The 16,379-nt window shown below is 61.4% G+C and overlaps 2 protein-coding genes across 2 annotated transcripts; both read right to left on the reverse strand.

The window, feature by feature from the left end:
* Positions 1 to 1,198: 1,198 nt before the first annotated feature.
* LOC125333349 (serine/threonine-protein kinase pim-1-like) lies at positions 1,199 to 8,385 on the reverse strand. Its single transcript, XM_048319211.1, has 9 exons — positions 8,370 to 8,385; positions 7,921 to 8,044; positions 4,425 to 4,862; positions 3,511 to 3,757; positions 3,332 to 3,382; positions 2,742 to 3,108; positions 1,929 to 2,105; positions 1,522 to 1,671; positions 1,199 to 1,294 (listed from the first exon to the last, which is right to left on the reverse strand). Exons 1-8 carry the CDS (start codon positions 8,383 to 8,385, stop codon positions 1,565 to 1,567), a joined length of 1,527 nt encoding a protein of 508 aa, XP_048175168.1. The 3' UTR covers positions 1,199 to 1,294; positions 1,522 to 1,564.
* A 1,552-nt stretch (positions 8,386 to 9,937) lies between these two features.
* On the reverse strand, positions 9,938 to 16,379 carry LOC125333350 (serine/threonine-protein kinase pim-1-like). The gene is made up of 11 exons (XM_048319213.1): positions 16,334 to 16,379; positions 15,291 to 15,340; positions 14,968 to 15,073; positions 13,450 to 13,589; positions 13,152 to 13,357; positions 12,250 to 12,496; positions 12,071 to 12,121; positions 11,481 to 11,847; positions 10,668 to 10,844; positions 10,261 to 10,410; positions 9,938 to 10,033 (listed from the first exon to the last, which is right to left on the reverse strand). The coding sequence occupies exons 1-10, from the start codon at positions 16,377 to 16,379 to the stop codon at positions 10,304 to 10,306; spliced, it is 1,497 nt and encodes a 498-aa protein (XP_048175170.1). The 3' UTR covers positions 9,938 to 10,033; positions 10,261 to 10,303.

Below are 16,379 nucleotides of genomic sequence, written 5' to 3' on the forward strand. Positions count from 1 at the left end.
GGGCACGTCTCTGCTGCAGCTCACACCGGTTCTTCTTTGGCTTCTTCCGGCCCGGTGCTGAGCCGCAGCAGAGCCCTGGCGGAGCCCAGAGCAGCCTCAGCATCCACAGAGCCCGGCTGCAAGGAGAGAAAGCAGAAACCGCCCGTCACGTGAAGGCTGCTGTCCCCCTTGTCCCAGCCGCCCGCGGTGCCCAGGCCGTGCTGGCCGTGCTCAGAGCGGTGCCCGAAGCCGCCCGTCCCTGCTGCCTTTGGCAGGAGAGCAGGATGGCAGGACACGTGCCACCACCCGCAGCCAGCCGTGGCAGATCCACCTCCTCAGCAGCTGCCCAGAGCGGGATGCTCCTGTGCTCGCTGCCATCTCCCAAAAGCCCTTATCCCACCCGTGCCAAGAAGACGGGGACCCACCGCACGCCACCCGCCGCCGGAAGAAAAGCTGCTCCCAAGCGATGTCCTCGGCCTTCTCCAAGGCCACGTCCCATCCACGCCGCAGCTGGTCCCAAGCACTTCCCGATCCAGACTGGACACCACCTACAACGCTTCCTCGAAGAAAAACAAACAACAAATTAATGAAAAGGGATTACAGACCAAAAGGAGAAACAAGAAAAAAGGTCAAAAATCTTCTCTCTGTCGGGGGCCTGAGGAAGGCCCAACCTTCCCTACATGCTGGGGAAAAACCCACCCACGGGCGAGGGAAGCCCACGCTTTCTCCCTTCCCCCCTGCACTGCCCCCCAACAGGCACGGCGAGCCCGAAGCAAACAAGGGGAGTGGAGCAGCCCGAGCCCTTCCTTTCCCGCAAAACAAAGCAGCCCGTGCACAGCTCCTGGAGCGCCACCTCTGCTCCTGCCATGGGGGCTTGTTTGTGTCGGGCTGGCTGCCCCAGCCCCAGCCCCAGCCCCAGCCCGGGGAACAGTGGGTGGTGGGGGCTGTTGGCAGGGCCAGGGGCCGACTCCCATTTCGTAAGCACCCCAGCCCATCCCGCCCGCCCCGCCGAAAAGCAGCTTGGCAGCCGGCTGAAGAATTAGTTGCATCCGCCCCAGCAAAGGGGGGAACCTTTGCTTCCCGGCCAGGCCGTGCAATGCCCAAATCTGGGAGCATCCCCCTGGGTGTGGACTCATCTGTAAATTCGCTGTGGAGCCTGGCTTTGAAGAAGGTGCCAGAATCAAAGCCCATCATCTTCAGCTTGCCGGTGGCCAGGTCGAGGAAGAGCTCGTCATCCTTGACGTCGTCCTCCATGTCTCCAGACGCAGCAGCCCCACCTGGCACAGCTTCTCCAGGGGCTCCTTCTTCCCTGCGGCTGAGAGCAGGCTGTCAGTGCCCCGCCCAGGGCCCCGGCTGTCAGTGAAGCAGGACAAGCAAAAGCAGCTTGCACGGCGGCCACCAGTGCTGGGAAGAGCAGCTCAGCTCCAGCACAAGGGCTGCGTGTTCCCATCTGACGACCCCTGCGCAGCGATACAGGCAGGGCAAAAAAGCCTGCGTTTCTTGGCTTCTTCTTGCCAAGGCACGTGTGGAGCTGTAACTTACCGGCTCCCTGGATCAAAGTGTGCCTGTGGCTCTCTCCCTTCTTCTACGGATGGTGAATATCCTGCAGCCAAGGATCACACGACAGGTCTTCTAATGAGGGCCTGTCCAAGGAGTGCAGGGACAGACACCATCTGATGAGTTCCTTGCAGTCTGCGGGGAGAAACCAGAAAGCGCCGGTCAGTTGCAGAAGGCTCCTGTCCGCTTTGCCCCACTATTGCCATGCCCAGGCCATGCCATGGCGGCTCCAAGCTGTGCCTGAACTTTCCCATCCATTCTTTGTTTTGGAGGAGAGCAGGAGAGCGGGGCATGTGCCACCTCCTCGGCAGCTGCCAGAGCGGGATGCTCGTGAGCCTGCTGCTGTCTCCCAGCACCGCTATTCCCCCCGTGCCGCAGAGATGAGCATCCACCTTGAGAGAGCCGTTGTGGGAGCGACAGCTGGCCCCAGCTGATGTTCCGGCCCTTCGGGAACGGGTGCTGCCCGCAGACCATCTGGTGCAGCACGATGCCCAGGGACCAGACGGTAGCTGCCTCGCCGTAGTACCAGCCAAAGTGGTTCCATTCCGGGGGGCTGTACGATGGTGTTCCTACGGAATAGAGAGGCAGTTCATTAGGGGGATGCTGCCTGCTCCCGGAGCCTCGCCCCAGCATCCCTGGGCACGCGGGGGCCGCACCAGTGGCACGCGGCGTGACCCGCTGCCCTCTCGCCAGCGCCTGTGACTTGCGGACAAACTGTGGGTTGTAAAAGAAGCCACCGGTGTCGCAAGAGGGCAGCGGAAGCCCTGGCAAGGCCCGAGCATTCCACGCAAAGGGAAAACCCGCTCAGTGCCGGGGGGGAAAAACCATGCCTTCACCCTGCCTGCCTGCATTGCCCCAAAAAACATTCTGAAGCCAAGGCAAACCAGGCAAGCTGAGCAGTCCAAGCCCTTTCTCGCCTGCACACCAAACCGGCGGGTGCACAGCTTCTGGCCCCACCCTCTCTGCTACCCCCACCCACGGGTGTGTTTTTGTCACGCTGGCTGCCCCAGCCCCAGCGCCAGTCCTGGGCAGAGTGGCTGGCGAAGGCTGCCAGCAGCGCTGGAAGATGGCCCCCTGGCCACCCACACTCAAAAGCAACTGGGCTGAACACTCGGTCCTGGCATCAAAAGGGAGAATCCCCGCTGCCACAGCCAGGCTGGGCCGCGAGATGCCGGCACCGGGAGCCTACCCCGGCGGGGACTCACCTGCAAAGCGGGTGTAGGCTGTGTCTTGCAGGTGGGTGCCGCAGCCAAAGTCAATCAATTTGGCCTGGCCGGTGGCCAGGTCAACCAGGATGTTCTCTGGTTTCAGGTCCCTGTGAAGGACCCCGCAGCTGGTGCAGTGCCGCACGGCCTCCAGGACCTGGCGGAAGAGCTCCCGTGCCACCTCCTCTGACAGGAAGCCCCGCTCTCGAATAAAACGAAGCAGGTCCTGAGAGTGCTCCGGCCGCTCCATCACCAGCACCACGTTGTTGGGGAGCTCGAGCCACTCGAGGAGCTGCACCACACCAGGGAAGCCGGTGGACACCTTGTCCAGCAGCACGACCTCGAGTGGTGCGCTGGTGCCGTTGGGCTGCGGGAGGAGCACGATGCCGTCAGTGGGGCTGATGCCGTGCCAGGGCTCGGGAAGGCCCTCGCCCAGCCCGGGATGCTCTGCGCCCTCCGCTGCCCCCACGCCCGCTCTCCCCCGAGGCGTCCTGCCGCCTTCCACCCTCCCGGGCCTCGGCTTATCCCCGCCCGTCACGCCCCGGCTTCTCCCGCTGCCCACCACCCCCCTCCTCCCCCCGCTCACTCACCAGCTCGCCCCAATGACGGATGCGGTTCCGTGGCACCCGTTTGATGGCCACCTGCAAGCCAAGGGAAGCAGCGGGTTGAGCTCGCCGCCCGCCCTGCCGAGCCCCATCCTCCTTCTCCTGCGCCCTCCTCCTCCTCCGCCCCCCCTCCTCCTGCGCCCGCCGCCGGCCCCGCCACTCACCGGGGCGCCGTCCGAGAGCCGCGTCGCCGCGAACACGCTGCCGAAGCCGCCGCGCCCCAGCAGCGAGCCCACCCGGTAGCGCTCCGTCAGGCCCTGCTGCGCCTTCCCTGCCGGCGACACGCGGCTGTCAGCGCTCGGCCCGGCTCCAGAAACGGCCCGCGGCCGCTCCTCAACCGCCCCGGGCCGGGTATCCCCAGATGTTGCCTCTTTCGAAGGGGACACCGGCAGCTCGGGGGCGGGGGCCGCGCTGCCGAGGGGAAGAGCTCGGACCGGGGAAGACGCCGCGGACGCGGCGGGAGCGGCCGCGCCGTCTGTGTCCGCGGCGGGTCCCGGGAGGAGCCGGGGCCGGGGCCGGGGCCGGGGCCGGGGCCGGGGCCGGGGCCGGGGCCGGAGTCGGAGTCGGAGGCGGGCCTGGGGCCGGGGCCGGGGCCGGAGTCGGACCAGCCGGAGCCAGAGGCTGGCAATGCTGCCCAAGAGGCAGGCACTGATGCCCGCCCAGCAGCGCCACCGCCAGTACGGCAAGAGCCGGGCGGAGGCGAGACCGCGGCGGGACGCCCGGGGGCGGGGAGGGCGCAGCCCCGCCCGGGGCCGCGGGCGGGCCGGGCGCATGGCCCGGCCTGGCATGGGGAGAGGGAGGCCGCGGAAGGGGCGGAGGGGGTGGAGCACTGAAGGGAGAGCGGGACAGGGGATGCGGGACGCTGGGAGAAGGAGAGGAGGAGCAGGAGAAGGAACGCGGAGGCTCTGGAGAACCGCTGCTTTTGTGTTGCTCTTCTGCTGCTGCCGCTGCTGCCGCTGCCGCCGCTGCCGCTGAAGCGCTGGGAGCGTTTGTCCGCGTGTCCGTGTGTCTGTTGCCCGGGTGTCCGTTTTTCCGCCGCGCGCCCCGCGGCCGAGCCCCGCGCGCCCCGGGCCAGCACGGGCCGCTGCGCTCCGGGGCCGAAGCGGAGTCACGGAGCATCTCTTCCTCCCGCAGCCGCGCCACACGCACCGTCTTGTTTAGCTTCCTCTTCACCAGATTGTAACTCTTCCTTGCGGCAGTCTTGCAACTTGCCCCTGCTGCTCGCTCGCCCCGCGCCGCGGTCTCTTGCTCACGAGCAAGCAAAGCGCTGTCCGCACTTTTTGCCTGGAGCAGAGCAAAGTGCTGAATGAGGCGCCTGCCAGCGCCAGGCGGAGCCAGCCCCGTGGGAGGGCAGAGCAGGACGTGAGGAGGGAGACGTGCGGCCCCTGCGGGGCGCAGCGCTGCTCCCCGGCCGCTCGGCGTGGGCAGTGGGAGCGGCGGGGCCGTGCCCGGCGCGGTGCCCTCGTCGCCAGGGCTGTTGCTATTTTCTTGTCCGGTTCCAGGTGAAAATCGGAGACTGCCGATAGGAGGATTCAAGGAAAAGAATGGAAACACTCTTTTTGCCGAGTTCTGATGCCAGTCCAATAGAGCAGCTCAGCTCTCAGCTGTCTGCCTCCTCCCTGCCAATCCAGCACTTTCAGCCGGGAGCAAAGGCCCTCTCTGCAAAGAAACTGCAGGCTGGTTTCCTTCTCCTGCTGTTCATTGACACAGGTAGAAAAGCAGACTAGTTTGGATGCTGAGTCTGTCCAAACAGACAGTGAACTTTGCCATGTGAAGCCAAGACACGGAGTCTTGAGCCCTGCGACAGTGTCATGGGAATCACCTTTGTTGCTTCTGCTGTCTATTGTCACTGCTGAGGGTGCAGTCCCATGGGAGCACATGCCCTGTCTCTAGAAGCCAGAGCCGAGCAATGCACTGGGCTCTAAAATCTTCCGTTGGCAGGCTTCTGGTGTCTCCAGCATTGCTTTCAAAGCCAAACAGGGAGAAGGCAAACTGTGTGTAGCTAATGATACTGTAGAGTGTCTCAAACTTGCTAAGTCCTAGGTCTTCTAGGTAAGATCAGTTTGGAATGACGGTGGGGTAGAACTAGTGCAAGACAGAAAAGGGGAGCCTAGAAGGGAAGCAATTAATAGTATACAGGAACATCTTGGGCTGTTTCTTTCCGTTTGCATGTCACTTCTGGGAAGCTGTTTTGCTTTTGCAAGAATCTTGCCCACAGTGATGTCTGCTCTTTCCAAGACCCTTTCCTGGAGACCTTGCTCGAGCTCCTGTCACAAGATGTGCCATCACGTGCAGCTTCTCTTGGCTTGCCACACTGTGCGTGCAGCACGACTCTTGCAGCAAAGCCGGACCAAGGTTTTGAGAGCTTGACAACTTGTCCTTTCTCCTCCTGGTGGGCTAGCGAGTTGTGCGGTGGGTAAGGTTTCCGTCGTTACTGTTCTAGGCTAAGGAAACAGGAGGAGGGGGTAGCAGCAGTTGTTAGGCTGGCTGAATGGAGAGAAAGAATCTCCGGAGCCTGCAGCCAGAAGTGGAGAGCTGTGGGCTAATCCTTCCAAGCTCTCAGTGGACATCTTGCAAGTGACCTGGAACGTGAGAATGGTCTGACAGAGGCGGTTGGTTTCTGAGTTCAGCGTAGATGCTTGCACATCTGGTGCGTTGGTGCGCAAATCAAGAGTACAATCGGTTCATGGGAAGCACCAGAAGAAGCTGGAGCTCTCCGAGCAGACGACTGAAAGAATCTGCAAAGGAGAAATGTGGGAAATGACTTGGTGTACCTTGCCTGGAAGAAGGGTAGTTTTTTCTAATAATTCCTAATCCGTTCCCTTGGCTTTTGACTTTCTTAACAAGGCCGTTTGCATCCCCGATTCAGCACGAAGCCAGAGGCCCGGGCTTACGGAAGCGCGCCAAAGATTCCTCCGCAGTGACGCTCAGGTGGAAAGAGGAGCGGGGCGCCTGAGCAGCCTCCGGGGAAGCATCCCGCGAGGTGCAATTTGCGCCGTGCTGGGAGAGGAGGAGGGGGAGAAGGATGGGCCGTGCGTGGCAGCAGCAGCAAGTTTGGGCCGCAGGACATTGCGCCTGCGCCGCTGCCCCACAATGGGCGGGCGTGTCCCCGGGGCTGCGGCCCCGGCACCGCGTCCGCTGAGCTGCCGACGCTGCGGGAGCTCCCCGGGCTGGGCTGGGGTTCCCGCTGGGACTGGGCAGCAGGCTGTGCTCTCACTGTGGTCAGCAGCAGCGGCACGTACCTCTGGACATCCACGTCTCCTGCTGCTGGGAAGAAGCAATGAAGCGAGTGCAGAAGTTCTGCTTCCTCTTTCTCCCGGTGGAGTTTTTCGTTTCATTCCACACTCCAGAGGCAATTTCTGTGCTGGCCTCTGTCAGCTGATTCTATTTCAAGAGCACCAGCAACAGGGCTGCGTTTGAGCGCTGTGAATGTGGCCTGTATGGCTTTCATTCTCCTCGCCTTAGTGCTCAGGGGTGGTGGGCATTCCAGTATCTGCTGATCCTTATGCCTGCGACAAAAAGACTGACTTCGCTGTCGTGAAAGCACCGTGGATAGGCCTGCTTGAAAGCGGCAGTTGCAGTTTGGCTGAAAAATGCAGGTGGCAGCCGGAAGGGGTGCCACAGCAGCCGTGGGGTCCAATTCACAAGGCAGAGGCAACAGCAGCCTCCTGACGGCGCATCACGGTGAATGAAAGGGTGCAGAAACCCGATCATTTCTTTCTCTGAAGTTTGCTTCGGGAATGTACAGGCAGGCTCTGAGGAACCAGGGCTGTTTGTGGGGGAGTGTTGTTGTGATCAAGAGATTCAATTAGAAAAAGAAGGTGTTACGCATTTTGAGTCTTGACTTCAGTGCTTAGTCAGAAAGACCCAGTAGAGTAAGAAAACACCGGGAACTTGCAACTGGGAGAACACAGAGCGTTTCGTTAGAAAGCAAGGACTATTCAGTCAAGGCAGGAGAGATGGAACAAAGTTTTTAAAAATGTAACAAGTAGCAGGTGCACAATAGTTTGCAGAAAGAAGTATTACACAAGCATTTATCTTTGGGAGAAAAGTCTGATGTTGCTGTTAGGGACTTGATCACGACTATTATTGGTTAGCAAGCTTATTAACAATTTTACTATTGGCTATCCAGGCTCACACTATTCTAACCCGATGGTGAAAAGATTATAAAAGCTATCGACACTTTTAATAAACGTCTCTGGTTATAGCCCGACTGGCGACCGCATTTCTTTGATGCGTTGCACAAGCAACGTGACTGACACTTTCGCTCTCCGTGCTCGTTCCGCAGCCACGGGTACAAAGACATTATGGGAACCCTTGTGCAGACAGAGCCTTCTATCCCTGCAGAACGCAGCGCGGCGGGTGGGGGCGGTTGGCGGGCAGCGAGCCCCGGGCAGCAGGCGAGATCCGGCTCCGCACCTGCCGGGCCCTGCTAAGGCTCAATGCCGGCTCCTCTGCAACAGCAAAGACCTTGAGCCTTGTCACTGCCCAGAGGGGCAGTGCTGGCCCGGCCGCACAGCTCGTTTTCCCCACAACTTGCAGGAGGTGAGAAGGCAACACTTGCAAACACTGACTGCGAGCCGCAGCGCCGGCTGCGCACCATTAACCTCAGCTCTGGGACCACTGTCTGCCCCAAGCTCCGGGGGATGCGGTGGGAGCCCGGCTGGGCTCTGCCCTGGGGCCATCCTCCAGTGACAGCTGCAAACAGGGAGCATTTAGTTGCCACCAAGAGCCCAGCCACGCGTGGAGGGGAGCTGGTGCAGGTGCGGCCTGCGCTGTTGCCTGCTGTGCTCTGGGGCTGCTGCTCCCCGCAGAGGGAACTGCACTGGCGTGCCAGAGGAGACAAAGAAGCTTCAGCTTAAGCCGAACTGAGCTGGGTGGCTGGGCTGGCAGGAGTGGGGAGGGTCAAGGGCATTCACAGAGCTCATCCTGCTGCAAGGACGAGGAAAAGTGGCAGTGGGAAGCTAACAGTGAGGAGAGCTGAGGCCTGGAGGGCAGCTCTTGAATGACACTCAGGTCTCACCGGACCTCTGAGACATTGCTGTTCTTCTGCCAGTGACAGGATGAGTCCCTAAACCTGGGGCTCGCTCCTCCTCCTCGTGGTCAGGGGCATCAAGGAAGGCTACAGTGCGACAGAGACCACCCTGAGCTGGCAACTCACTGGGGGAAAAGAGGGAGGGAGCACTTGTGAACTAAAGGGCAGGTGGGGCAGAGAACTGTTCAGAGAAGGGCTGAGCTAAAGCTTGAGCAAGCTGAGAAACGTCATTTGGGGTCATCCCACATTGATTTCATTTCACAAGTTATTGAACAAGTTTATTTGGGGCGGGGGGGGTGTCATGTTTTCCCCTGGAGGCGTGCACTCTGCAGGCTTGAGCTGCGTTGCCGAAATGCTCGGGCACGTCTCTGCTGCAGCTCACACCGGTTCTTCTTTGGCTTCTTCCGGCCCGGTGCTGAGCCGCAGCAGAGCCCTGGCGGAGCCCAGAGCAGCCTCAGCATCCACAGAGCCCGGCTGCAAGGAGAGAAAGCAGAAACCGCCCGTCACGTGAAGGCTGCTGTCCCCCTTGTCCCAGCCGCCCGCGGTGCCCAGGCCGTGCTGGCCGTGCTCAGAGCGGTGCCCGAAGCCGCCCGTCCCTGCTGCCTTTGGCAGGAGAGCAGGATGGCAGGACACGTGCCACCACCCGCAGCCAGCCGTGGCAGATCCACCTCCTCAGCAGCTGCCCAGAGCGGGATGCTCCTGTGCTCGCTGCCATCTCCCAAAAGCCCTTATCCCACCCGTGCCAAGAAGACGGGGACCCACCGCACGCCACCCGCCGCCGGAAGAAAAGCTGCTCCCAAGCGATGTCCTCGGCCTTCTCCAAGGCCACGTCCCATCCACGCCGCAGCTGGTCCCAAGCACTTCCCGATCCAGACTGGACACCACCTACAACGCTTCCTCGAAGAAAAACAAACAACAAATTAATGAAAAGGGATTACAGACCAAAAGGAGAAACAAGAAAAAAGGTCAAAAATCTTCTCTCTGTCGGGGGCCTGAGGAAGGCCCAACCTTCCCTACATGCTGGGGAAAAACCCACCCACGGGCGAGGGAAGCCCACGCTTTCTCCCTTCCCCCCTGCACTGCCCCCCAACAGGCACGGCGAGCCCGAAGCAAACAAGGGGAGTGGAGCAGCCCGAGCCCTTCCTTTCCCGCAAAACAAAGCAGCCCGTGCACAGCTCCTGGAGCGCCACCTCTGCTCCTGCCATGGGGGCTTGTTTGTGTCGGGCTGGCTGCCCCAGCCCCAGCCCCAGCCCCAGCCCGGGGAACAGTGGGTGGTGGGGGCTGTTGGCAGGGCCAGGGGCCGACTCCCATTTCGTAAGCACCCCAGCCCATCCCGCCCGCCCCGCCGAAAAGCAGCTTGGCAGCCGGCTGAAGAATTAGTTGCATCCGCCCCAGCAAAGGGGGGAACCTTTGCTTCCCGGCCAGGCCGTGCAATGCCCAAATCTGGGAGCATCCCCCTGGGTGTGGACTCATCTGTAAATTCGCTGTGGAGCCTGGCTTTGAAGAAGGTGCCAGAATCAAAGCCCATCATCTTCAGCTTGCCGGTGGCCAGGTCGAGGAAGAGCTCGTCATCCTTGACGTCGTCCTCCATGTCTCCAGACGCAGCAGCCCCACCTGGCACAGCTTCTCCAGGGGCTCCTTCTTCCCTGCGGCTGAGAGCAGGCTGTCAGTGCCCCGCCCAGGGCCCCGGCTGTCAGTGAAGCAGGACAAGCAAAAGCAGCTTGCACGGCGGCCACCAGTGCTGGGAAGAGCAGCTCAGCTCCAGCACAAGGGCTGCGTGTTCCCATCTGACGACCCCTGCGCAGCGATACAGGCAGGGCAAAAAAGCCTGCGTTTCTTGGCTTCTTCTTGCCAAGGCACGTGTGGAGCTGTAACTTACCGGCTCCCTGGATCAAAGTGTGCCTGTGGCTCTCTCCCTTCTTCTACGGATGGTGAATATCCTGCAGCCAAGGATCACACGACAGGTCTTCTAATGAGGGCCTGTCCAAGGAGTGCAGGGACAGACACCATCTGATGAGTTCCTTGCAGTCTGCGGGGAGAAACCAGAAAGCGCCGGTCAGTTGCAGAAGGCTCCTGTCCGCTTTGCCCCACTATTGCCATGCCCAGGCCATGCCATGGCGGCTCCAAGCTGTGCCTGAACTTTCCCATCCATTCTTTGTTTTGGAGGAGAGCAGGAGAGCGGGGCATGTGCCACCTCCTCGGCAGCTGCCAGAGCGGGATGCTCGTGAGCCTGCTGCTGTCTCCCAGCACCGCTATTCCCCCCGTGCCGCAGAGATGAGCATCCACCTTGAGAGAGCCGTTGTGGGAGCGACAGCTGGCCCCAGCTGATGTTCCGGCCCTTCGGGAACGGGTGCTGCCCGCAGACCATCTGGTGCAGCACGATGCCCAGGGACCAGACGGTAGCTGCCTCGCCGTAGTACCAGCCAAAGTGGTTCCATTCCGGGGGGCTGTACGATGGTGTTCCTACGGAATAGAGAGGCAGTTCATTAGGGGGATGCTGCCTGCTCCCGGAGCCTCGCCCCAGCATCCCTGGGCACGCGGGGGCCGCACCAGTGGCACGCGGCGTGACCCGCTGCCCTCTCGCCAGCGCCTGTGACTTGCGGACAAACTGTGGGTTGTAAAAGAAGCCACCGGTGTCGCAAGAGGGCAGCGGAAGCCCTGGCAAGGCCCGAGCATTCCACGCAAAGGGAAAACCCGCTCAGTGCCGGGGGGGAAAAACCATGCCTTCACCCTGCCTGCCTGCATTGCCCCAAAAAACATTCTGAAGCCAAGGCAAACCAGGCAAGCTGAGCAGTCCAAGCCCTTTCTCGCCTGCACACCAAACCGGCGGGTGCACAGCTTCTGGCCCCACCCTCTCTGCTACCCCCACCCACGGGTGTGTTTTTGTCACGCTGGCTGCCCCAGCCCCAGCGCCAGTCCTGGGCAGAGTGGCTGGCGAAGGCTGCCAGCAGCGCTGGAAGATGGCCCCCTGGCCACCCACACTCAAAAGCAACTGGGCTGAACACTCGGTCCTGGCATCAAAAGGGAGAATCCCCGCTGCCACAGCCAGGCTGGGCCGCGAGATGCCGGCACCGGGAGCCTACCCCGGCGGGGACTCACCTGCAAAGCGGGTGTAGGCTGTGTCTTGCAGGTGGGTGCCGCAGCCAAAGTCAATCAATTTGGCCTGGCCGGTGGCCAGGTCAACCAGGATGTTCTCTGGTTTCAGGTCCCTGTGAAGGACCCCGCAGCTGGTGCAGTGCCGCACGGCCTCCAGGACCTGGCGGAAGAGCTCCCGTGCCACCTCCTCTGACAGGAAGCCCCGCTCTCGAATAAAACGAAGCAGGTCCTGAGAGTGCTCCGGCCGCTCCATCACCAGCACCACGTTGTTGGGGAGCTCGAGCCACTCGAGGAGCTGCACCACACCAGGGAAGCCGGTGGACACCTTGTCCAGCAGCACGACCTCGAGTGGTGCGCTGGTGCCGTTGGGCTGCGGGAGGAGCACGATGCCGTCAGTGGGGCTGATGCCGTGCCAGGGCTCGGGAAGGCCCTCGCCCAGCCCGGGATGCTCTGCGCCCTCCGCTGCCCCCACGCCCGCTCTCCCCCGAGGCGTCCTGCCGCCTTCCACCCTCCCGGGCCTCGGCTTATCCCCGCCCGTCACGCCCCGGCTTCTCCCGCTGCCCACCACCCCCCTCCTCCCCCCGCTCACTCACCAGCTCGCCCCAATGACGGATGCGGTTCCGTGGCACCCGTTTGATGGCCACCTGCAAGCCAAGGGAAGCAGCGGGTTGAGCTCGCCGCCCGCCCTGCCGAGCCCCATCCTCCTTCTCCTGCGCCCTCCTCCTCCTCCGCCCCCCCTCCTCCTGCGCCCGCCGCCGGCCCCGCCACTCACCGGGGCGCCGTCCGAGAGCCGCGTCGCCGCGAACACGCTGCCGAAGCCGCCGCGCCCCAGCAGCGAGCCCACCCGGTAGCGCTCCGTCAGGCCCTGCTGCGCCTTCCCTGCCGGCGACACGCGGCTGTCAGCGCTCGGCCCGGCTCCAGAAACGGCCCGCGGCCGCTCCTCAACCGCCCCGGGCCGGGTATCCCCAGATGTTGCCTCTTTCGAAGGGGACACCGGCAGCTCGGGGGCGGGGGCCGCGCTGCCGAGGGGAAGAGCTCGGACCGGGGAAGACGCCGCGGACGCGGCGGGAGCGGCCGCGCCGTCTGTGTCCGCGGCGGGTCCCGGGAGGAGCCGGGGCCGGGGCCGGGGCCGGGGCCGGGGCCGGGGCCGGGGCCGGAGTCGGAGTCGGAGGCGGGCCTGGGGCCGGGGCCGGAGTCGGACCAGCCGGAGCCAGAGGCTGGCAATGCTGCCCAAGAGGCAGGCACTGATGCCCGCCCAGCAGCGCCACCGCCAGTACGGCAAGAGCCGGGCGGAGGCGAGACCGCGGCGGGACGCCCGGGGGCGGGGAGGGCGCAGCCCCGCCCGGGGCCGCGGGCGGGCCGGGCGCATGGCCCGGCCTGGCATGGGGAGAGGGAGGCCGCGGAAGGGGCGGAGGGGGTGGAGCACTGAAGGGAGAGCGGGACAGGGGATGCGGGACGCTGGGAGAAGGAGAGGAGGAGCAGGAGAAGGAACGCGGAGGCTCTGGAGAACCGCTGCTTTTGTGTTGCTCTTCTGCTGCTGCCGCTGCTGCCGCTGCCGCCGCTGCCGCTGAAGCGCTGGGAGCGTTTGTCCGCGTGTCCGTGTGTCTGTTGCCCGGGTGTCCGTTTTTCCGCCGCGCGCCCCGCGGCCGAGCCCCGCGCGCCCCGGGCCAGCACGGGCCGCTGCGCTCCGGGGCCGAAGCGGAGTCACGGAGCATCTCTTCCTCCCGCAGCCGCGCCACACGCACCGTCTTGTTTAGCTTCCTCTTCACCAGATTGTAACTCTTCCTTGCGGCAGTCTTGCAACTTGCCCCTGCTGCTCGCTCGCCCCGCGCCGCGGTCTCTTGCTCACGAGCAAGCAAAGCGCTGTCCGCACTTTTTGCCTGGAGCAGAGCAAAGTGCTGAATGAGGCGCCTGCCAGCGCCAGGCGGAGCCAGCCCCGTGGGAGGGCAGAGCAGGACGTGAGGAGGGAGACGTGCGGCCCCTGCGGGGCGCAGCGCTGCTCCCCGGCCGCTCGGCGTGGGCAGTGGGAGCGGCGGGGCCGTGCCCGGCGCGGTGCCCTCGTCGCCAGGGCTGTTGCTATTTTCTTGTCCGGTTCCAGGTGAAAATCGGAGACTGCCGATAGGAGGATTCAAGGAAAAGAATGGAAACACTCTTTTTGCCGAGTTCTGATGCCAGTCCAATAGAGCAGCTCAGCTCTCAGCTGTCTGCCTCCTCCCTGCCAATCCAGCACTTTCAGCCGGGAGCAAAGGCCCTCTCTGCAAAGAAACTGCAGGCTGGTTTCCTTCTCCTGCTGTTCATTGACACAGGTAGAAAAGCAGACTAGTTTGGATGCTGAGTCTGTCCAAACAGACAGTGAACTTTGCCATGTGAAGCCAAGACACGGAGTCTTGAGCCCTGCGACAGTGTCATGGGAATCACCTTTGTTGCTTCTGCTGTCTATTGTCACTGCTGAGGGTGCAGTCCCATGGGAGCACATGCCCTGTCTCTAGAAGCCAGAGCCGAGCAATGCACTGGGCTCTAAAATCTTCCGTTGGCAGGCTTCTGGTGTCTCCAGCATTGCTTTCAAAGCCAAACAGGGAGAAGGCAAACTGTGTGTAGCTAATGATACTGTAGAGTGTCTCAAACTTGCTAAGTCCTAGGTCTTCTAGGTAAGATCAGTTTGGAATGACGGTGGGGTAGAACTAGTGCAAGACAGAAAAGGGGAGCCTAGAAGGGAAGCAATTAATAGTATACGGGAACATCTTGGGCTGTTTCTTTCCGTTTGCATGTCACTTCTGGGAAGCTGTTTTGCTTTTGCAAGAATCTTGCCCACAGTGATGTCTGCTCTTTCCAAGACCCTTTCCTGGAGACCTTGCTCGAGCTCCTGTCACAAGATGTGCCATCACGTGCAGCTTCTCTTGGCTTGCCACACTGTGCGTGCAGCACGACTCTTGCAGCAAAGCCGGACCAAGGTTTTGAGAGCTTGACAACTTGTCCTTTCTCCTCCTGGTGGGCTAGCGAGTTGTGCGGTGGGTAAGGTTTCCGTCGTTACTGTTCTAGGCTAAGGAAACAGGAGGAGGGGGTAGCAGCAGTTGTTAGGCTGGCTGAATGGAGAGAAAGAATCTCCGGAGCCTGCAGCCAGAAGTGGAGAGCTGTGGGCTAATCCTTCCAAGCTCTCAGTGGACATCTTGCAAGTGACCTGGAACGTGAGAATGGTCTGACAGAGGCGGTTGGTTTCTGAGTTCAGCGTAGATGCTTGCACATCTGGTGCGTTGGTGCGCAAATCAAGAGTACAATCGGTTCATGGGAAGCACCAGAAGAAGCTGGAGCTCTCCGAGCAGACGACTGAAAGAATCTGCAAAGGAGAAATGTGGGAAATGACTTGGTGTACCTTGCCTGGAAGAAGGGTAGTTTTTTCTAATAATTCCTAATCCGTTCCCTTGGCTTTTGACTTTCTTAACAAGGCCGTTTGCATCCCCGATTCAGCACGAAGCCAGAGGCCCGGGCTTACGGAAGCGCGCCAAAGATTCCTCCGCAGTGACGCTCAGGTGGAAAGAGGAGCGGGGCGCCTGAGCAGCCTCCGGGGAAGCATCCCGCGAGGTGCAATTTGCGCCGTGCTGGGAGAGGAGGAGGGGGAGAAGGATGGGCCGTGCGTGGCAGCAGCAGCAAGTTTGGGCCGCAGGACATTGCGCCTGCGCCGCTGCCCCACAATGGGCGGGCGTGTCCCCGGGGCTGCGGCCCCGGCACCGCGTCCGCTGAGCTGCCGACGCTGCGGGAGCTCCCCGGGCTGGGCTGGGGTTCCCGCTGGGACTGGGCAGCAGGCTGTGCTCTCACTGTGGTCAGCAGCAGCGGCACGTACCTCTGGACATCCACGTCTCCTGCTGCTGGGAAGAAGCAATGAAGCGAGTGCAGAAGTTCTGCTTCCTCTTTCTCCCGGTGGAGTTTTTCGTTTCATTCCACACTCCAGAGGCAATTTCTGTGCTGGCCTCTGTCAGCTGATTCTATTTCAAGAGCACCAGCAACAGGGCTGCGTTTGAGCGCTGTGAATGTGGCCTGTATGGCTTTCATTCTCCTCGCCTTAGTGCTCAGGGGTGGTGGGCATTCCAGTATCTGCTGATCCTTATGCCTGCGACAAAAAGACTGACTTCGCTGTCGTGAAAGCACCGTGGATAGGCCTGCTTGAAAGCGGCAGTTGCAGTTTGGCTGAAAAATGCAGGTGGCAGCCGGAAGGGGTGCCACAGCAGCCGTGGGGTCCAATTCACAAGGCAGAGGCAACAGCAGCCTCCTGACGGCGCATCACGGTGAATGAAAGGGTGCAGAAACCCGATCATTTCTTTCTCTGAAGTTTGCTTCGGGAATGTACAGGCAGGCTCTGAGGAACCAGGGCTGTTTGTGGGGGAGTGTTGTTGTGATCAAGAGATTCAATTAGAAAAAGAAGGTGTTACGCATTTTGAGTCTTGACTTCAGTGCTTAGTCAGAAAGACCCAGTAGAGTAAGAAAACACCGGGAACTTGCAACTGGGAGAACACAGAGCGTTTAGTTAGAAAGCAAGGACTATTCAGTCAAGGCAGGAGAGATGGAACAAAGTTTTTAAAAATGTAACAAGTAGCAGGTGCACAATAGTTTGCAGAAAGAAGTATTACACAAGCATTTATCTTTGGGAGAAAAGTCTGATGTTGCTGTTAGGGACTTGATCACGACTATTATTGGTTAGCAAGCTTATTAACAATTTTACTATTGGCTATCCAGGCTCACACTATTCTAACCCGATGGTGAAAAGATTATAAAAGCTATCGACACTTTTAATAAACGTCTCTGGTTATAGCCCGACTGGCGACCGCATTTCTTTGATGCGTTGCACAAGCAACGTGACTGACACTTTCGCTCTCCGTGCTCGTTCCGCAGCCACGGGTACAAAGACAT

This window comes from Corvus hawaiiensis, chromosome 14 (genome assembly GCF_020740725.1).
Source record: "Corvus hawaiiensis isolate bCorHaw1 chromosome 14, bCorHaw1.pri.cur, whole genome shotgun sequence".
NCBI lineage: Eukaryota > Metazoa > Chordata > Aves > Passeriformes > Corvidae > Corvus > Corvus hawaiiensis.

Excerpts from the sequence above, each read along its gene's own strand:
- LOC125333349 (XM_048319211.1), bottom strand. Across the intron at positions 2,106-2,741 it reads AGCCTACACCCGCTTTGCAG|GAACACCATCGTACAGCCCC; the intron begins GTGAGTCCCCGC and ends TCTATTCCGTAG. Across the intron at positions 1,672-1,928 it reads CCCACAACGGCTCTCTCAAG|ACTGCAAGGAACTCATCAGA; the intron begins GTGGATGCTCAT and ends TTCTCCCCGCAG.
- LOC125333350 (XM_048319213.1), bottom strand. The coding sequence starts at position 16,379 with ATGTCTTTGTACCCGTGGCTGCGGAACGAGCACGGAGAGCGAAAGT. Across the intron at positions 15,074-15,290 it reads TGCCGCTGCTGCTGACCACA|CACGGCGCAAATTGCACCTC; the intron begins GTGAGAGCACAG and ends CTCCTCTCCCAG. Across the intron at positions 12,497-13,151 it reads GCCCCGGAGCGCAGCGGCCC|CGCGGCCCCCGCCCCCGAGC; the intron begins GTGCTGGCCCGG and ends TCCCCTCGGCAG.